Below are 21,308 nucleotides of genomic sequence, written 5' to 3'. Positions count from 1 at the left end.
TTTCTCTTCCTGTTAAAATGAATTTGAAAGCGAACATATAGAAGATAGTTGAAATAAATTACTGATAACACCAAGTATTTCATAAATTGAAAGAGGAAATGAGACACTAGTGACTGCGCAGCCTGGGAGGTGGATACTTTTTCGTGACGTGCAGTGGTGGACGTGTAGCCTCTGGGGCAGTGGGAGCGGTTGTAAAAGGGGGGGATGGAACACAGTTGTGGCGAGAGGGCCCAGTGCTGGATGAATGGGAGCAGGATGGAATGAGCTCTGTGGGCGAGATGAAAGAGAAGAAGCGGAGCTCAGCTTTTTATTGAAGGGTAAACGGAAACGTACAGCTCAGGCCCTAGGAGAATTTTGAAAATGTTGTTATGCTGAGAGTGGTCATTATTTTGACAGACAATTAGGAGGCAAAGTCATAGACGACATTAAACAAAGTGAGACTATATAGGATAGGGAAGGTGAATTTAACATAGGCATTGGTACTGAGGTTGAAGCGAGGCTATAACATTTATTTAGTAATATGGTATAGTAAGTCAAAAGAGTGCTAAGGGCCTCCTCGTCGTCATCCACATGTTCAGTGGACCAGGGGTTTCTCTACTTCGAGGGATGAGCCCGGATTTTCACTTTTAATGAGCAGATAAAAGCAACATCTGTGTCTGAGGGGGCAGTGTACTTGGAGTGAAGAAGAAACGCTCTGTTACTGAGAGTTGGGGTCAAATTGGAATGCGGTCCTGATGTTCTTATAGCACTAGGGGCCTCGTGGCCGGAACTACAGACTCCAGTTGACATCTCCTTCCAGTGCACGTTATTGGGCCCAGAATGGGGGCCAATTTACTAATCCCCATATTAGCAGGACCTTTTCTGTATGTGAAGCCCCATTCCAGGCTGAATAATTTACTTTTTTTCCCTTACATTTACCACATGATTTTAGTAGGCAGTATATGGCAGTGGTTGTGAAATGTGGGAAGGGAGAGGGGCACGGGAAGGGCTTCAGGGTGCGAGGCCCCCTCCTGCAGTCTGTTGGAGTGCTGCATGTTTGGTCCGTGCTATTGCAGCAGGTTGGATGGGTGCATGGCTTTGGCTCAGCCCACATCCCCTGTCCTGTGATGCCAGTGTTTTTACTCGATGTAGATCCGCCCCTGGTAAAATTAAGGCATGGTATTCTTGCACCAGTAATTCCTGGTGGAGAAACATTGGCAACTCGTAGTCTGGCACAGCGATACCCCCTTTCTGGGAGTACACTCTGCCAAGCTCATAATGATGCCCTGGGTGCTCTGTTGGGGATGTAGGTCAGTATAGAGTCGATCAGGGAAGCCTGTAATAAACTTTGGCACTATGTTGACAAAATTGAAAAAGATACTCATGATGAACAAGTACAATTGCCGGTAAGAAACGTTTCCTTACTAGTTCGCTATATGATTGTAGTCGGGCCCAACATACTATGGACATGAGTATGAGAACATACCAGCCAGTGCACTGATAGACAGCGCCAACTGTGCTGCATCCATACATGCATCACTGAAGATTCTGATAACATTCGTCAAGTATCAACCAATAATGTTAGATACACAGAGGAAGTAACAAAATATAAATATTGAATAGTAAAACACTACCATAGCACATTTTGCTTTTAAGGTAGAGCAAAGGAAACTCACGCAGCAAGGAGCAACATACAGAACTTGCAGGCAACATAGCACGGGGGAATAGAAGAGCCAACAGAGGAGTAAAGTGCCCACAGCTCCTCGACAAACATTGATAAACAAGTTAGAACATGGGTACTCACAAACATTTTCCCAGGGGCCAAAAAGTTTGATCTGTGATGTGCCCGAGGGCCGCATCAATGCCAGCGGAATGGTGGTCGGGCAAGAGGGTTGGGAGGACTGGCGGTTAAGTATTGGTAGGCGAAGCAAATGATATACATCTAGTGGCTGAATTGAGCAATATAAAACTAGAAAATCTGGGATTAATCTTGGCTTCCGCACTTTTGCAAATTGTGTGATCCTAGGCAATTGCTTAATATTAGGTTCAGGGTCTGCATTGTACAAATATGCTCCTGTGTTTGACTTAATAAACTATAATGCTGTTCATCTATAATAGTAACCCAGATCACTCAAAAAGTGCACATAACATCTTACTCGCTTGTTTAATTCAACATTGGCGAATTTGTCAGGGTAGAGGTGAACATTTATGTTTCTAAATTCTTGTTTGAAAACTATCACATTAAATGAATACTTCTCGTTGTACTGATACAATAAATTATACTTAGGTGAAATGGACTGCATGTTAAGTCAGTACACTTTTTGAATTTTGAAGTGACTGTTATATTTTTACACTTTTGCTGCAAGATGTCTTTAAAAATGAACTTGCTTCTAAAGTGAAGCTCAGGACTCCCTGGTTACTTCCTTTCCTTAACACCAGTTAACCTTGAAATAAACAATTGTCTCTCTACGATCGCGTGAACAGCAACCCTGTACTCCTGTAGTCCAGGGGGCCGCATGTAAAGGTCAAGGGGGCTGCATGCGGCCCCCGTGCCGTACTTTGAGTATCCATGAGTTAGAGCAATGTCTGTGCATCCCATCAAAAGCACAATTTACACATGAAAACAGCTGCACATGTAGTATTCATCATATTGCCTCCTGCTGGCAAGAGATGACCCGCCCCAACACCCCCGAACCATCTACCTGAATCGCAGCAGTACCACTGCTCCAAAAAGTCACTAAAATAACTAACCAGATGTTGGTACTGGCATGACTACATTATTTATTTATGGTGTTGACCGTATATAACAACTGCTCTTGCAGCTGGAAGGAATGGGGCCACAGTAACCCCTGTCAAAGTGCTAAACTGTCACTAACCATATGCATAATGAAAGCTGGCACTACATTCTAAGATTTGTGCGCTGCATGTATAGCTTCCTTGAACAGGATACATGCAGAAGCACACACCCATTACATTACATCTACTCCTTCAGTAACATAGGGAATATCAAGCGAAAATGTAGACATTTTAAAATGCCACTTAACAGATTGAACGTTCTATACCCAATGAAGTATTTTCAGTGTGTGTGAGAAGCAAAAATACGAGAAGCACGACTACAACAGGCGTAGAAATGCAGAAATACTCGGGCCTGATTTATGAAAAGTTAGCGCCGCCTTTGCATCATTTTTTTATGCAAAAGCGCCGTAAACTTACAAAATATTATTATATTTTGTAAGATTGGGCTGCTTTTGCATCAAAAAATGGCACAAAGGTGGCACTAACTTTCATAAATCCGGTCCTCAGGACCTGATTTATATTTTTTTTGTGCTGCATTTGCGTCATTTTTTTAACCAAAAGCTGAGCAAATGTACAAAATACAACTGAGGCCCTGATTTATACTTTTTGGTGCAAAACTGCACTAATGCAGTTTTGCACCAAAAAGTTTAGCACTGGCTTGTACCATTTCTGAGCACCGGCTGGCCACCATGTTTATGGAATGGTGCAAGCCGGTGCAAAGGGTAGGCTGGCGTAAAAAAAAAAATGACGTTAGCCGGGTGGGGCTGGCGGTATGGAAGAAAGGGGTTTTGCACCAAAAAATGACGTTAGGCAGGTTAGAGTAAAAAAAAAAAAAAAAAAAAAAAAAATGACTCTAACCAGCCTAGCGTCATTTTCTGACGCAAAACCATCCATACCACATGACTCATGCCTTAGGGCATGGCTATTGGATCCAGTGCCATGTAGGGGGGCCCATTTCAGGGCCCCCAATGGCACTTTAAAAAAAATATATATATATTTATATATATATACTTAGCTGTACTTACCCTGGGATGGGACCCCCCATCCTCTGCTTTTCCTCTGGTGTGGGTGGGGATGTCCCTGGGGAGGGCACCTGTGGGCTTATTCCATGGTGTTCCACCATGGAAATAGGCCCACAGGTCCCCTAACCCCTGCCCTGACCCAGGTGTTACATAATGGTGCAAAGCAAGCTTTGCACCCTTATTTGACCCCTCCTCCCCCATGCTTGATTTTAGCACGGGGGATAAATATGGCACTAAGGCCATAGTCATTTTTTGCACAGGAACACCTACTTTGCATCTCATTGACGAAAAGTAGGTTTCCTCATCCAAAAAATTACTTTAAGTCCATAAATTTGTCGCTAGACGGGTCTAGCGCCAAAGAATAAATATGAAGTTAGTTTTGCGCCAAATTTGCATTAAAAAAAATGATGAAAATTCGGCACAAAACAAGTATAAATATGCCCCTGAATTTTGGAAGTTTGCGCCGCTTTTGCGTAAAAAAATGATGCAAATGCAGCGCTAAAAAAGTATAAATCAGGCCCTCAACGTCTTTGCCTCAGTTACCAGGCTTAGAGTTTGCTGGATCCCGGGATTCACCACAGCAGTTAACTGCACCAGACTCAGCAGCCTTCTCCCCTTCAACTAATGGTAGCTCACAGTGCACCGTCTTCTGCACATGGCCTGACTTCTTGCCCTCACTCCAGTAATTCATTTCTGACGGTGGCTGCAGGGGGTCAGTACTGCTACTCATTTTTGAGGATCAAGACTTATTTTTCATCAGTGACTGACCCAGAACAAGAGAGGGAAATGGGAAAGATAAAGGAAACAGTGACGAATGGAGAAAGCAGGGATGAAGAAGAACTTCGAAGAGGGAAATAAAGACAAAATAATTTCCAGGAGAGAGAGATAAAGAGAAGAAAAGTGTAGCGTTGTGGAAGAAAGAGGCCAACAGTGGAATACCGAGGAAACAGCCTTGGTATTCGCAAGCCTGTTATTTAGTAGCACTGGTGGCATACCCCTAAGAATACTTTGGTTCCCTGCACCCATGCTTTTTTTTTTTCTTCAAATTAAGCACTGTTTACCTCACAGCGCCTTGCTCAGCACATGGTGCATGTGGACTCTGATGATCGGAGTCGAGTCATGTCTGTTGTGGAAGTGGCCACTTGGAACCTTGTTACGGAAAGCGTCCCGAGGGCACAACGGGTGGGCGCACCCACTTTCTCCACCCTGGTGCCCGCTGCCATTGGACATTAGTCCCAGACACTTGTCTGGCCCTTTGGAGGCGGCACCATGATCGGCTGCTCTGACTCAGCACAGACAAGAAGCGTCTGTTTGTACGCACCCGCTGTGTGGAAAGTGAAGCAATTTAACCCGAGATTCTCCGAGTTGGAACTTGATTTGCAGAGAATACAGCTCGTCAGCAGGTCGTGCCTCTTTTTGGGGTGTGCTGTCCAAATTGATGCACCATCTCAGAGAAATATCAGTTTAAATGGATTACTTCACCTTAGATACTGCATGGACACAGACCAGCACTCGGCTAAGCTGTGGGCCAGAGTAGCCCATCGCGATATGGCCCCAGCAAAACTGATAGCTCCAGCGCACATGTAGGGCTGGTGTGATCCTGGTGGGGTTTTATCTCAGTTTCAGGAGCGTGAGGAAAACAGTTCGCCTCTGCGCTTCTGCTGTATCATGGATGCGGTTCTAGACATGAAGAGGCCACCAGAGGGCCACAAAAAGGGTGCCACACAGTCAGTGCGCCCCCTGAGGATGACCTTCGAAAAGGGTAAAGGGGGTCACATGGAACCCCAAACGTCCCCTACAGGTGCTTGCAGTCACGCACAGCACCCGCCAGCAGGGTGATGTTTTCGGTACTTTGAAGTGCGGTGCGGGTGCCGCCTCAAGTGTGAAAGATGGAGTGACTGCGTCAGAAAGCTGCTCCGCCTTTTACTGTAGCGGTGCCCCCAGGGCGGCCACAAGCTTGCAACTGCCCTTGGCACGCAGCAATAGGGCGCACTGTCCGAAGGACCGCGCAGTGATGCAATTAGGGACAGTGGGGAGTGCAACCTTTATATCATGCGGCCTCTGGAATGTGTTTCATATCTTGACAATGACATACCTCTCCTCCCAAGATTAAACACTAATTTGAGGGGGAAAAAATGAGCTGGCGGTCTAATCAAATACTGGAGCCAGTGGAGAGCAGTCTGGTTCTCGCCCTCTGAGCCTTGGTGCCGTTGCACCAGCCGCACCTTTCTTACCCATGTCCCCTCAAATGCCCCTTCAGTTATGTTCCACTATTATGACCACTATTAAAGACATCCTTCTACAACTAAAAACCCTCATTACTTCACTGCCTGATAAACTGCCTGCTGCCGCCTATTGGTAGAGCCGTGCTCCCACAACTGCCCCTTCCTGCAGAAAGAAACACTTTCCGCTGTTTCAGGTTTTAGTCTCAAGTTCACTTACCACATGTCGTGTCATCAAACACAAAACGTACTACATCAAACATAATACACAACAAATGTGCAATCGCTGCTGATACCAGATCAGTACATAGTTTCTGACCTTATGTGGCGCTAGGCCATTAGCAGAAGGCAGGGACTCAAAGGTGAAACGAGGAGGTCATATTTGTGGTTGATGTTTTTCGTGTCGACAGTTGGATAGACAGACGAGAGCATGAAAGGTTACTGTTGAAAATAGGGGTGGGAATGCTGCTCTTTTTCTGACTCTGCGAGCCTAACAAACGCTAGTCAGTACTTCCCTGATGAAAAGAAGAAACTGATGTTATTGCATAAACCTTTTTTGGGGAAATAAGCAGGGGAGTGGATGTAAAACTAGAGTTAATTAAATATTTTGACGTTTAACAAGCTGATTGCTCCCTCGGTTCAAAAGTGATGATACTTGGCTTTAGCTTTACTGACTGCTACGTTTAATTATAGAATAGGCTGGACGATTTGCTTGAAAAGGAGTTTCAGAAAGTGCAGAGTCATGCTCTGGTAATTGTTTTATGTGCAGCTCTCTAATGATACTACTGTAATTTCACTGTTTCGTTTTTAGGGGATTATAAATTTGTTTCTGCAACATTCCGCCTTTTCAAAGTTCCCAGGAGTGTTAAACAAAATAAGAAGTACCAGGTTGTTTACAATGGAGGCATCACCGGAAGTGAGGCAGAACTGCAGTTTGATATCAACTTTACATTTCAGGTACAAAACCTACTTATTTGTTTAAGAGGCTGGTCTGTTGCAAGTCGATTTTCAAGAGTGCACTCATTATTGCTTTTCTCCCAATAACTTATTAGCCACTTATTTTAAAAATATAGCTAAAGTTTGTGTATTCAAATTTGAGTTCTTATCAATTTAAAGGGCGAACAACAGTTGCATTTATTTCCCATTTATATAGGGGTGTGTTTCCAGGAGGGCAACTCCTGCAATGTGCACAGGCGGCGGGCTCCTGGCCTTAAGAACTCCAACTGGGTCCGGTTTATAGGGGGGGCTCCTCAATGTATTTTGCAGCCCCCCCCCCTTAAGTTTCGTTATGCCACTGGGCCAAGTCTCCAACTCAAATTGAGACTGAACTTTAACTCTCCACAGCAAAAGATATTTGACCACCACCTTCTTGGCTCTTACTGATTGGTTCCTTTGAGGAACGAGACAGATTGTGAGTACACCTGCATATCAGAGACAGTTTTTTTCCCTTAGACTGATCGATTTTGCACCAAGAGGATGCTTCAGCAGCAAGGCCAAGACGTACCTGTATAAAAAAAAGTGCTTCACAGAGGGGTCAGGCAACCACCAGACATGCACCACTTGACCAGCAACACTTGCACAGGAACCAGATAGCCATGGCAGGGCCTGTGCTGCGGCCCTGTGAGGACTACTTAGTTTGATGGATAGCCTCATGTGGTTTGCCTGCCATCCCCACACTGCGATGCTTCCAGGGACATGGCAGTAGGGATCAAATATTCAAGGCTAAATTGAAGAAAACACTTGCAGCAGAAAGTTGTAAATGTATAACTTTGTGTTTCGCCATAAAGAAAAATCATGAGCTCCAAAAAAAACAATGGACAATCATACACAAGTAATGCTGGTACCCCTGGGGGCAAACTACTAAGTCAGGTCTCCACAGGAGACAGACAGAACAGGAAGTCAGGACGTGGGAATGAGGAAAATAAACTACCCATCTCCTGGGTAAAGACTCATCCCACTTATTAAGTCTGTGATGAGACTCTGGGCCACCAATCTCATTCAGTTTCTCTTGGTCAGTTTGTCTTGGTCCAGAGCTTTCCATTACATCTCTTTCCCTGTCAGCCTTCATCTGGCTTTGATAATAAAAATTTATAATTTCTTATATACATGTTAGGTTGTGTCTCAGTGTTTTACTTATCTATTTCTCAGCCTGCAGATGAGTCCAAAATGTGCACCAGTGATCCTTGAGAGTGCTGTTCCGAGTGAGAAACTGGATGATTTCCATCTAGTTTCCCATTATTATCTGATGGCACTGTCACCTTCTGCTTTGTGTCTTGGCTTTTACTGTTCCATTCTATCCTTGTGCTGATCTGCCACTGCAATTGGTTGAAGTATTATTCAGTCATACGAACATAACAGCCTTTGTTCTCCTGCAATCTGTCACAGACTCTTCCCTCCCTCAGACCTGGGTTGGGACTACATCTCCCAGCTATCTACTGACCACATCAAGTAGAGGTATAGCATCAAACGCTTAAAAGCACCCTTTCATTCCTGCAGAGCGGGACACGCAAGCCTTGTCCTTCTGCAGCAAGGGCTGTCACCAATTCTTGCGTCCCCCAGAGTTGGGTTGGGGCTACACCTCCTAGCTATCAACTGGCCACCAAGACCGGGCAGAACGTCAAGCGCTTAAAAGCACCCTTTCACTCCCACAGTGCGGGACACACTAGCCTTTGTTCTCCTGCAGTGCAGGCTGTCACAGACTCTTGCCCCCCTCAGAGCTGGAGTGGGACTACATCCCCCAGCTATCCAGTGGCCACATCAAAGAGGGGCATAATGTCAAGTGCTTAAAAGCGCCCTTACGCTCCCACAGCACGGGACATGCCAGCCTTTGTTTTCCCAAAGAACGGGCTGTCATAGACTCTTGCCTCACTCAGAGCTCAGCTGGGACTACATTCCCCAGCTATCTACTGTCTTCAAGGAGGGGCATAACGTCAAGTGCTTAAAAGCACCCTTGCACTCGTGCAGCACGGGACGCGCCTGAGCATGTGCCCAGGCCAAGACTGGTTCAACTTCACCCGTCATCATCTGGAAGAGGTTATCTCTTTCACCAACAATTCAATATACTGTAATCCTTCACCCATACACACAGGAGCTTATTTGGGGGTTTGTAGCTCTTTGACCATGGGGAAACGGAAAGTAAATCCCCGGGCCTCTACACCAGGCACCATTCTGGATGGCTTTTGGCAGCAGGCTCAGGGGGTGATCAGCAAAGAGATTGCCCTGGCCTTTCTCTGTCCTCCCCACCTGCCTTAATCAATCCGTGCCCATTGTGTGATGTGATTACGCCCAGTGAGGGCTCTGATTCAGTCCTGGCATTCTGAATTCTACACTCTGTCTTAACAGCTCTGACTACACAGCTGATACAGAGCCCACTAATTGCTCTGAGAGGGTACGACTCCAAGCCCAAACACCTGTCAGCAGGCCTAAATCAGAGAAGTAAGGGGAGGAAGAAGAAGCTGGTAGAGGGAGGGCAGTATCCCAAAGACAGTGCCCTGGACCTGCGACGCTGTCACCAAGCCTTGGCACAGTTCTTATTAGCACTAGCGAGTTAGGGGAGAAGATATCTGATCTGGTAGTAGAGATCTGCAGGGGTGTCCTAAAGTCTGTTTCGGATGCTTTGGGGCTGTTCTTAGTCCAGCTTAAGCAAATTGAGGAATCACAAAAAAACGTGAATTCCGCTGCTCTGCAGGGCTACCTCTGCCTGACTCCAGGGGCTCTTCCTGAATTCCATCACCGCTTGTTCCACCCAATGTAGCAGTTAAACTGGCCAGCATGTCTTTTGGGCAAGTCATCCAGCCGGGAAACATCACTTACAAAGTGGTAAATGCAACAAAATGCATTTACCACAATGCCTTTACAACGCATATGCGTTTACCACGCATGCCTTTACCACAAATATACCTTTACCACGCATGCCTTTACCACAAATTTCGTTGTAAAGGCATGAATGGTAAAGGTGTATGAGTGGTAAAGGTTTTAAAGATAAGTACAGGTAAGCATTAAGTGGGTTGAAATATCTATCTATCTATCTATCTATCTATCTATCTATCTATATATATCTATCTATATATATATCTATCTATATATATATATATAGATAGATATATATATATATGTATGTATATATATAAATGTTCGATGGCATGTGTAGCTGCAGATACACATGCTATGCATCTCTCTTCCGACATCTAGTGTTGGGCTCGGAGTGTTACAAGTTGTTTTCTTCGAAGAAGTCTTTTCGGAGTCACGGGATCGAGTGACTCTTCCTCTTGGTTACAGTGCGCATGGGCATCGACTCCATTGTTAGATTGTTTTCTTTACGCTGTCAGGTTCCAACGTGTTTCCTCTCGCTCCGAGATTTCGAATTGGAAAACCCTAGAAAACGTACTTATTTGTTGGTATTGTTTCAATCGCGTTTCCCATCTAGCATTGAACCAGTAGTACAGTCGGAAGCTTCATTTCGCCCTTTAGGGCGCATGCGCCCGACTCGGGCCTGTTCATGCCTACCACGTGGAAAGCCTGATGGATCAGACTCCATTTCATTTCTGCTCTCGGTGCCACGCAAAGTACCCATATACAGACCAACACCTGGTTTGTAATTTGTGCCTTTCTCCAGACCATCGGGAGGAAGATTGCGAAGCCTGTCGATCGTTTCGATCAAAGAAGACCTTGAGAGATCGCAGGGCCCGAAGACTAGAAATGGCGTCAAAAAGCACCGAAAATCTCGACATCATGGAGGATGAGCAGGCGCAGACAGCAGTCTCCACCCGAGACACCGACTCCAAACAAGAATCGGAAGACGATAGACCCATCACAGCTGGCCAGCGTGTGAGTACGTCTGCCCCTACACCCTTACATAAAAAACATCCACAGGCCTTGGGTACACCACTGCTGGAAGGCCATGGTTCGGCCCGAAAAAAGACTGTTGGCGACCGACCTTCGGGGTCGGCACAGAAAAAGGCCACTCCTCCGTCCACCTCAGAGTAGAGTAAATCGGTTAAAGCTTCGTCCTCAGACTCCAGTAAACAACCTCATTCCTCGGAGTCGAAAATTCGACACTCGGTTTCAGAGCCGAAACAACCAACTACTTTTTCGGGACCGAAAAAGATCCAAACTTCGGAGCCGAAGAAATCCTCATACACAGTGGAACAAGGACTTTCGAGAAAATTAAAGCAAATCTCAAAGCCCATGCAGGAATCTCACAAAGCTTCTGAAGAAGAGACTTAGATTGAGCCAATATTAGAGGTTATGGATGAAAGACAATCGAGAATCCATCTACGTAAGGAGACTGGATGAATCATCACTGCACCTCCTTTAAAGACTAAAAGAAAGCTGGCTTTTTAAGAGGAGTTAGACTCTGTTCAACCACCAACAAAAGTGCAGAAACAAAAAAAGAAACCAGCACCTCTCCCTACTTCTCCTCACTCTCCACAGCTTTCTTTTTCACCTCACAGTAGTCCACCACCATTGACTTCTCCAACACATTCAGTATATTCACATGGAGATACAGTAGACCCATGGGATCTCTATGACCCTGATCCAATTCCAGACAATGATCCAGACTTCTACCCATCTAAACCTTCTCCTCCAGAAGACACTACTGCCTACACCCAAGTAGTCTCTAGGGCAGCAGCTCATCATGGAGTGCTTATCTATTCTGAATCCCTGGAAGAAGACTTTCTATTTAACACACTGTCTTCCACTCACTCCAGGTACCAGTGTCTCCCAATGTTGCCTGGAATGGTTAAACATGATGAGCAAATTTTTAATGAGCCTGTCAAAGCTAGAGTCATCACCCCTAGAATTGACAAAAAATATAAGCCTGCCCCTACAGACCCAGACTATATGACACATCAGGTTCCTTCAGACTCAGTGGTAGTCAGCGCGGCTAGGAAAAGAGCAAACAGACAGTCATCAGGAGACGCACCTCCTCCTGATAAGGAAAGTAGGAAATTTGATGCAGCTGGCAAAAGAGTTGCCACACAAGCAGCTAACCAATGGAGAATTGCCAATTCTCAGGCCCTTCTAGCCAGAAATGACAGGGCCCATTGGGACGAGATGCAAGATCTTATACAGCTCCTCCCAAAGGAGCATCAAAAGAGAGCACAACAGGTTGTAGAAGAGGGACAGGCTATAAGCAATAACCAGATAAGGTCTGCCCTCGATGCTGCTGATACAGCCGCAAGGAGTGTCAATACTGCCTTTGCAATTAGAAGGCATGCATGGCTACGCTCCTCTGGTTTTAAACCAGAAACTCAACAGGCAATACTTTTTAAGCCTTTTGACAAGAAACATCTATTCAGCCCAGAAGTAGACACCACTATTAAGAAACTGAGAAAAGACACAGATACTGCGAAAGCTATGTGTGCATTATATACCACACCATATAGAGCCTCCTTTCGCAGACCCCAGTTTAGAGGAGGTTTTAAGCCACAGTCCTCTGATATTTCTACCTCCCAGACAAAGCAGGTACAACAAACCCAATATCAAAGAGGAGGGTTTAGAGGGTCCTATAGAGGATAATATTTCAGAAACAGAGGCAAGTTCCAAACCTCAAAGCAAGCCACTACACCACCTGAGCAGTGACTTCCTTCCCACCCCTGCACTCCACACTTCTCCTATGGGGGGAAGACTACAGCAATTCCACTCTCATTGGAAAAATCACCACAGACAATTGGGTATTATATTTTATCCGCAATGGCTATTGCCTAGAATTAATTTCCACCCCTCCAAACATTCCACCACAATACCACAAATTGTCCCCTGAACACAATGTTCTGTTGCAACAAGCGGTACAATCTCTTCTATCAAAACAAGCAATAGAATTGGTCTCAACAAGGAACAAGAGTATACTCACTATACTTCCTCATCCCCAAAAAGGACGGCACCCTCATGCCCACCTTGGACCTCAGGCCTCTCAATCTGTACATTCTGTCAGAACATTTTCACATGGTAACTCTGCAGGATGTCATTCCACTACTACAAAAACAAGATTACATGACTGCTTTAGACCTCAAAGATGTGTATTTCCACATACCCATCCATTCAGCTCACATAAAATACCTCAGGTTCGTCATAGCAGGAAAACATTACCAGTTCAAAGTGTTGCCATTCGGCATAACAACAGCTTCAAGAGTGTTCACAAAATGTCTAGCAGTAGTAGCAGCCTACTTAAGAAGACAACACATCTACGTCTTTCCATATCTAGACGATTGGCTAATAAAATCAAGCAATTTTACACAATGCCAACAACACAATCATTATATGTTTGAAACCTTGCATATGCTAGGGTTCACTCTCAATGACCAAAAATCACACCTTCAACCAGCACAGATACAGCCTTACCTAGGTCATATCCTAAATACTCAAAAAGCCCTAGCTTATCCAAATACACAAAGAATACAAGCTTTCCAAAATCTCATACCACACATACAGCCAAATCAACAATATACTGTAAGATTTATCATGAAGATTCTAGGAATGATGGCATCTTGCATAGCCATAGTTCCACATGCAAGACTAAACATGAGGCCCTTACAACAGTGCCTCTCACAACAGTGGTCTCAGGCACAGGGTCAACTTCAAGATCTAGTTAGTGTTTATGAACTGCCAAACATACATGTCCCTTCAGTAGTGGAATTCCACAAATCTAAACAAAGGGTGGCCATTTCAAGACCCTGTGCCTCAGACCATACTTACAACAGATGCATCAATGATTGGCTGGGGAGCTCAGCTCAACAAACACAACATTCAAGGACAATGGGATGCCCAACACAAACAGCTACATATAAATCACTTAGAGCTGTTATATGTCTTCCTAGCACTCAAAACTTTTCAGCCTCTCCTCATTCACAAAAATGTCTTGCTCAAAACAGACAACATGACCACCATGTATTATCTAGGCAAACAAGGAGGGACACATTCGTCCCAACTCTCCCTCCTAACTCAAAAATTTTGGAAATGGGCAATAGACAACCAAATTTACCTGGTAGCACAGTACATTCCAGGGATATACAACCAATTAGCAGATGTTCTCAGCAGAAATCATCAACAGACACGAGATTGGGAGATTCACCCTCAAGTACTTCAAAAATACTTTCATCAATGGGGAACACCAGACATAGATCTGTTCGCCACCAATGAAAACGCAAAATGACAAAACTTTGCATCCAGATACCCACATCCCCTATCCAAGGGCAATGCTCTATGGATCAGTTGGTCAGATGTATTTGCTTACGCTTTTCCCTCCTTCCCGCTCATTCCATTTCTAGTCAACAAACTGCGTCAAAACACGCTCAGTCTGATACCCATAGCGCCAAAGTGGGCATGTCAGCCGTGGTACACAACACTACTAGACCTGTCAGTAGTAACACTCCAAACTCCCAAACAGACCAGATCTGTTGACACAAAACAAAGGGCAGATCAGGCACCCAAATCCCAAAACACTCAATCTAGCGATTTGGCTCCTGAGGTCATAGAATTTGGGTATTTACAACTACCAACTGAATGTATGGAAGTAATTAAGCAATCAAGAAAACCCACTACCAGACAGTACTATGCCAACAAATGGAAAAGATTTGTATATTACTGTCAATCTAAACAGATTGCCCCTCTTACAGCATCAATACAGGATATTGTATGCTATTTACTTCATTTACAAAAATCAAATTTAGCATTCTCTTCCATCTTACTGCAACTTCAGCATATTTACAAAATATACAGCACAGCTCCTTATTTAGAGTTCCTGTTTTTAAAGCAATTCACTGAACACATGTAGTACTGTGCCTCCAGGAGACTTGGTTATCTGAAACTATGGCTGTTGATGGTTTTACCATTTACTACATCCCAGCAATTTCAGGCTGTTTGGGCAGGGCAAATGAGGGGCTTATTACCCTTGCTTTCTCAGCCTAAGTTATATGGTCGACCCTTTGTTCTGCTCATTACCAACTTATTCTGTTACAATGTCTAACCAAGAAAACATTATTGATAAACTTCTATAATAATGTTGAAGTGGCTAGATCATTGTTTGAGGACATTGATAGTTGTGTTAACAACATAAGAGGTAGTGATGTGATTATGTTTTTGGGGGATTTCAGCATGAAGTACTGCCAGTTATCTTTGACCAAGTCGTGTGGGCCGGTGGATGATGCAGGGGACCCGATTACTCATTCTTCCCACAACCCGTTTGGCGACAAAGTAAATCTGGTGCTCATGAAGTATAAGCTAGTATTTGCCTTTTATTCCCTCTATGTTGATAGACGGATCATCCACACTTTTGTTGGGAGGGACAGCCATAGCCAAATTGATTTCATCATATTTTCAAAGGATCTAAGAGATTGAGTTGCAGACTATATTGTGGCAGAATCTCCCCTTATTGACCAAAGGCTTCTGGCTCTATCAATTGGTGATTTTGTTTTTGTGAAGGGGAAGTTGAAGGCTGAATCTCTACCACTGCTCATCTGTAGTAATAAAGAGGTGATTATGAGCTGGGAAAAGATGGATAATGATTCTTTCCTGACTGCTCTTGTGGGTTCAACACTCCCAGAAGTTTTTACTTGTTCCGATGATAACGTTAATTCCAGGTGAGACGCAATAGTTACTGGGTTTAACAGAATCTGTGGCGTGGAACACAATTCGCTTGCGCTTACAAACACACCCAACACCAGGAAGCAACCTAAATCGTTTGATGCCAACTCCACCAAGGCCCATAATGAGTTGTTCGCAGCTCTCAAAAAAGTCCCTTGAAACCCAGAGTCTGATCACAGTTAAAGTCTTGCGTATTAGAAGGCTTAAAGGGCCAGGACGAAAACCTTTAGTGATGAAGCCTATAACTTCCTAGTGGAGGCCAGTGGTATGAAGGATAGCAAAGCCTTTTGGAAGGCGGTAAACCATAGATATTTTGAGAAAACCCAGGAATCTGGTCTGGATACAGTGATCCCTCTGGAAAACTAGGTTGCTCATTTTACTTACCTTTATTCAATCCTATCTGCAAGGAGGGCTCAACCTCTGCAGATAACTATTCAATCTTAACTTGAGTATCCCCAGGTCTTTCCTCCATTTCTCACCCCTGTAGCTATGCCTTCTAACGGGCTGGAGATTGAGATGAGTGAGGTAGTGGAAGCTATCGAACTATGCCCTACTGGGAAAACCCACAGGCCAGATGGGATACTAGTCGACCTTTATAAAGCTAATTTACCATTGTTGGCACCACTCTTGACTGATGTCTTTAAGACAATTTCAGCAACAGGCCCTCCAGAGGCATAGTCCAGTGTGACCACTATCCTGATCTTTAAAAAAGGCTCTAAGGACTGTTCACAATGTTATTGCTCAATATCATTGATTAATTCTACCGCCAAAATATTGGGCAGAATCCTGTTGTAGTGCCTGCAAACCTGGGCAAATGTGCTGTCAGACCTTCAATTCGTTTTTAGACTGGGCCTAGGGACAGCTGAGCAACATCTCAGTTTATACCGATTGATACTCAGATATACAGTGGCCATGAAGGGTAAGCTGTACCTAGCTTTCATGGATCTAAGCTCAGCATTTGATACTGTAAATAGAACCAAGCTGTGAAACATAACACTAGATCTTGGGGTGAAGCCCACATTTTTTTTTTGAGATAGAGAACTTCATATCGCAGTGACAGCCAGGGTCAGGTATGGGGGGTTCGGGAGGTGAGGGGTGGACAACTGAAAACATTCAACTCGCTAGAGGTGTACGTCAGGGTTTGCTTTGTGTCTCTTCTCTTCCTTTTGTCCCTGTAGTAAATGGCCTAGAACAGTGTTTCACAACCTGTGTTCTGCAGACCCCCAGGGGTCTGTGGACCCTCAAGGGTCTGTGACACATTCCAAGGGGGTCCGCAGGCCTGGGCCGGCAGGAAGGCACTTCCCCTGATGGGGCTTCTCGCTGCCTGTTTTTATATTTATTACTTCATTTGTGCAGCAGTTTGAAAGGCAATGTTCCATCTACACCCAGCAGCTTTAGGGGAAAAATAAAAGCATCAAGATAACTCTGATGATTAATGTAACTGCTGGAGAGAGATGGGAGGTTTGTCTAGTGGCAGCTGTGACACATCTAAGGTAGCGCAGATGGTGAATATGCCTGCTGCAAAGAACGTGTATCATGCAATAAACAGTATTTTGTGTGTCTAGCACCGTGGATTACTGCTTTTGTCAAAGAGATTTTGTTACTGTGCAGTTCATAACTTAAAATTGGTAATCTAGCACAGTGAGCCTTGAACTGCCATCAAAGAGCTGCATGCAAACTCCATGGGACAAATTTGAAAGTTATGTTTTTTCCCCAGTCTTTCATTTTCCTTATGCTTCTAAAAAACGTTTTGCTTGTGTAGAAATACATTCTTTTTATTAAAGTCAACGCTAACCACTGTATTATGTTCTGAATCCTGAGTCTGTGCTTCTCCAGATCAGGTATTCTTAGAAAATGCCTACCAGTATGGATGACATGTGAATCCTTCACCTTGTAGTCCCCTGTAAAGCTCTCCGACACCCTACCCTGGTATGATAAGTACTATAAAACAAATGAATTACATGTGACAGATAGGATATGGAGAGATTAAAGGCCCTTATGCATTTACTTCCTTTCCCCACCACATATTTATGTGAATAAGCTTTCTCTGATGTTATGTAACTAAAAAAGAAAAACTGAAATCGCTTGAGGATTTACCTTTCCTAAATAAAACCAAACCTTGAAAAGTTAGTTGCCAAGATGCAGTGCCAATGTTCCCATTAAAATGTTTTTATTTTTGCGTATCTTTTCAATATAAAATAATTATATCTAGTAATTTGAGTAATTTGCTTGGTGTGTACTTGTTTCTGTATTTCTTGTAAATTACTGTTTTAATGTTTGAAATTTAAATTGTACAAATTGCTTTGGGGTCCCTGGCTTCCAGTAGTGATTCAGTGGGGGTCCTCAAGAGTAAAAAGGTTGGGAACCACTGGCCTAGAAGAACATGTGCTAGATCTTAATGCTGGCTGTCCGCAAATAGGTAATCGCAGTATCCCCGCCCTGATTTATGCGGACGACGCAGTATTAATAACTAGGGCAGTGATCGCTTTACAACGTTTGCTTGGCCGTTTCTGGTCCTTCGTGACCAGTCTGGATCTTCTTGTTAGTCAGGCTAAAACTCATGTTATGATTTTTTGGCTCCAGCAGGAAGGATAACACTGTTCTCAGGGTTAATAGCAATAGAGTCAGCACTGTTCCAAAATTTCATTATCTTGGGATACCATTTGATGAGAAACTGACTTTGGGTCCATTGAAAATGAGGAGAGCTGCCACTCTTGCTAAAACCACAGAGGCGGTCTTCAGCTTTGCCGCAAGAATAGGAAATAAGCCTATTAGAGAGCTTGCTACTAAATATAAAGCTAAGTGCTGCACAAATGCCATTTACAGGACAGGTGTGTTGGGCTACAGTGACCACAAAGGGCTGGTGTGGTCCAAAAATGGCTTCATTAAATGATTACCAGCTGTTTCAAAATCTACCAACTCCTTCATCTGCCACGCCAAAACTGGGATAAGGTAAAATCATAAAGTTGCACCCACTGCTTTTATGGTTTAAGATCTGGGCAAAAACTGAAACCTTACTCACCTGGGCGGTTCTTATCAACTGCCTAAAATTAGACCATTGCTTGAAAATTCCCTGAATTAGATATATTCACAATATCTGCAGGAGCGTGGACCTGAGGGATCTTTTTAAGACCCCAGGAACATATCAAGCTAGCTTTGGGAAAACTCTGAAATGCATTTTGTGGCTAAATGTAGTGACAAGAGACTTCAGTCAGACGTCAATAAGCCTACAGTCCAGGCGTATGTGGAAATTTGTACCTGTAATGGCATCGAGCCGTACCTATCCTGGGTTACCGACTTGCCTCTTAGTTTCCAGTTGGTGAGATTGAGGCTGAATATTGCCCTTTTCCTAGTGACCTATCCCTATGCAGGAGGCCTACTTTGTTAAACTACCCCCTTGCCCATGCAATGGCCTCTCTAAGCAATGCACACTGCACTTAATGTTCTTTTGCAATTATTATGCATCTTTGAGGAAACTGCTTATTTTACCTTTCTTGAAACAGGCAAACATTAGATACTGCAGGGCCGCCTTGGTTTTCTTATAGTCATTCTCACGGCGAGGATTTACTTTTTAACTGCAGAGTAGTTCCAACGTGCCATACGGCAGAGGGCGTCTGTTTTTTTTTGACAAGTTGTTTTCTTATTTATTTATTTTAACAGGTTACTTTTATTGAATGTTTTACTGCTTCTTAACTAGCATGCAGATTGATCTGTCTGATTTAACGAATCAATTTTATCTCTTTTTTATGCTGCTGTTTTATATGCACTTTTATGGTCTTCCTTGATCGAATACAGAATACATTTAATGTAAACCTCTGACTGATGTTTATCTCTGACTTGATTTCAGCAGTAAGTCTCGTCATTCCCCTCCTTTGTAAATCTGTCGACAGACATGCGCACTTGACATTGCACAAAATCTCCACAAAGCTGAAAAACCCTGATCATATTCACCAATAACCACATGCACCAGTGTGAAAAATCTGTGTCTACTGGTTTAACATCTTCCAAATCCTGTTCACACACAAACTCTAAGGATAAACAGCCAGGCCAGATTTATCAAACTGTGCTCTAAAAATATTTAAATAGTCCCATTTGACTAAACACCAATAGCAAGCCAAACACAAAATTGCAGCAAAGTTCCAGATGCATACATACTAGTATAATTAGTGGTACACAAGTTGGAGTCTCAGATTAACCCACATTTTTAGCTCGGATTTGAGTTTTCATAGAACAAAACTCACTACACCTAGTTCTCAGTTGCTCTGCACACAGAACACAGTTCTACTCAAGCACATACCGATGGAGCTGCTGCAGCAATGGTGCCCACTTCAACCCACTGGTGTGGTGTCACAGGTGAAACACAAAGCCTGGGTGTGGAAGCACTTGCATGCAATGAAGGACAGATACATTGCCTACAGTAAGCAGGTAAGAAGGTATTTGCAGATACCACACTGGGCCAGGATCTAGAGACTGCAACTAGAATGAGCCTGAGAGAGAGTCAGAATGATGCTGCAGTCAAAAAAAGTGGTTATGTCCTGCATTTCTGCTAAGGGTGTACATAAGTTCAGTCTGAAGTGTCTCAGGAACCTATGGAAACTCAAAGTCTCTGTGCATATTATGCCAACTTATCTACACTGTGTAAGCCCATGGAAGAAGTCAGTAGGAATAGATCTTTTCAGCAGTACCTCTGCATGCCCATTCGAGACGCTGTTCTGCTCTGGAAATGAAATGTGGAGCTACATAGGCACCACTCCTGCACATCCAACATCAGTTACTTTGGTCCACTCTTCCAGACACAGATCCAGAGCTCCCGCTCATTTGTTTGAGACCCTTACCACGATCACAACATTGTTTCACAATGTGCAAGGAACATGCCTCCTCCCAAAACAACAGGTTTTAAGCCATGTAAGGACTGTTGCAAAAAAATATCTGTGACAGATCCTTATCAGATTTGACTTGGTTTGGGTCATGACTTTAAGACCTACACATCGATGAACTTGAATGTCATACAAGACACCCTCTGGCAGGTCTGCGGGCACCATGGTGCCAATAGGTTCTCCGTCTGGATTACCACAGGCAAATTCTTCCTTGGCGCCAGCTCGACCCTTCACGCTTTCAATGAGTTTTTATCTCAGCCCCCTTCTACTGAAAGCTTGGGGGCCCAGGCATCCGCAAGTAAGACTAACTATACTACTCTGCACTGACTCGGAGTCAAAAAGGATGGTGACATTCTGGGAAAGGGACTTCTCCTCCACCAGCTTGGTGCTATGATCGGAGAATGCCAGCTCCCTGCCGGGGCCCTAGTTCCACAGCCTTTGGGATATGGTGGGTGAAGTCTTCCCAAAGAGTCCCTGAAGATATTCAGCCTCTCCTCGCCCAGGCCAGGCAGGACAATTGTGACACTGCCAAGTTCACAATTTGTTGTGGGTTGGACACCACCGATTCCACGGGGCAGGCCATTTGCTCCAGTGCTGCCATTCACCACCATGCTTCGCTGCGGTCCACCTGTTTTTAAGGTGATGTCCAGTCATCCTTCATGGACATGCTGTTTGATGTGATGTGCCTGTTCGGGAACAAGGCACACTCTACTCTCAAGCAGGTCAAGGCGAGCAGGCCCATCACACACTTCCTAGGCTTGTCTGCCCCACCTTGCCAGCTGCATCAGGCCCATTGCTCCTTTTGCTGCATCGGCAGGGTTCCCCAT

General features: G+C 44.2%; 1 protein-coding gene across 2 annotated transcripts in view; it reads left to right on the top strand.

Annotated features, from left to right (window-relative positions):
- AS3MT (arsenite methyltransferase) overlaps positions 1-21,308 on the top strand; it is a 383,350-nt gene that overhangs the window by 201,863 nt on the left and 160,179 nt on the right. For both annotated transcript variants that reach the window (XM_069239493.1, XM_069239492.1), the window contains exon 9: positions 6,831-6,976. In XM_069239493.1, coding sequence (XP_069095594.1) covers positions 6,831-6,976 — 146 coding nt within the window. The remainder of the gene's footprint in view (positions 1-6,830; positions 6,977-21,308) is intronic.

This window comes from Pleurodeles waltl, chromosome 6 (genome assembly GCF_031143425.1).
Source record: "Pleurodeles waltl isolate 20211129_DDA chromosome 6, aPleWal1.hap1.20221129, whole genome shotgun sequence".
In the NCBI taxonomy this organism is placed as follows: Eukaryota; Metazoa; Chordata; class Amphibia; order Caudata; family Salamandridae; genus Pleurodeles; species Pleurodeles waltl.
The sequence above is the reverse complement of the archived record's forward strand: the minus strand, read 5'-3'. Positions and strand labels throughout refer to the sequence as shown.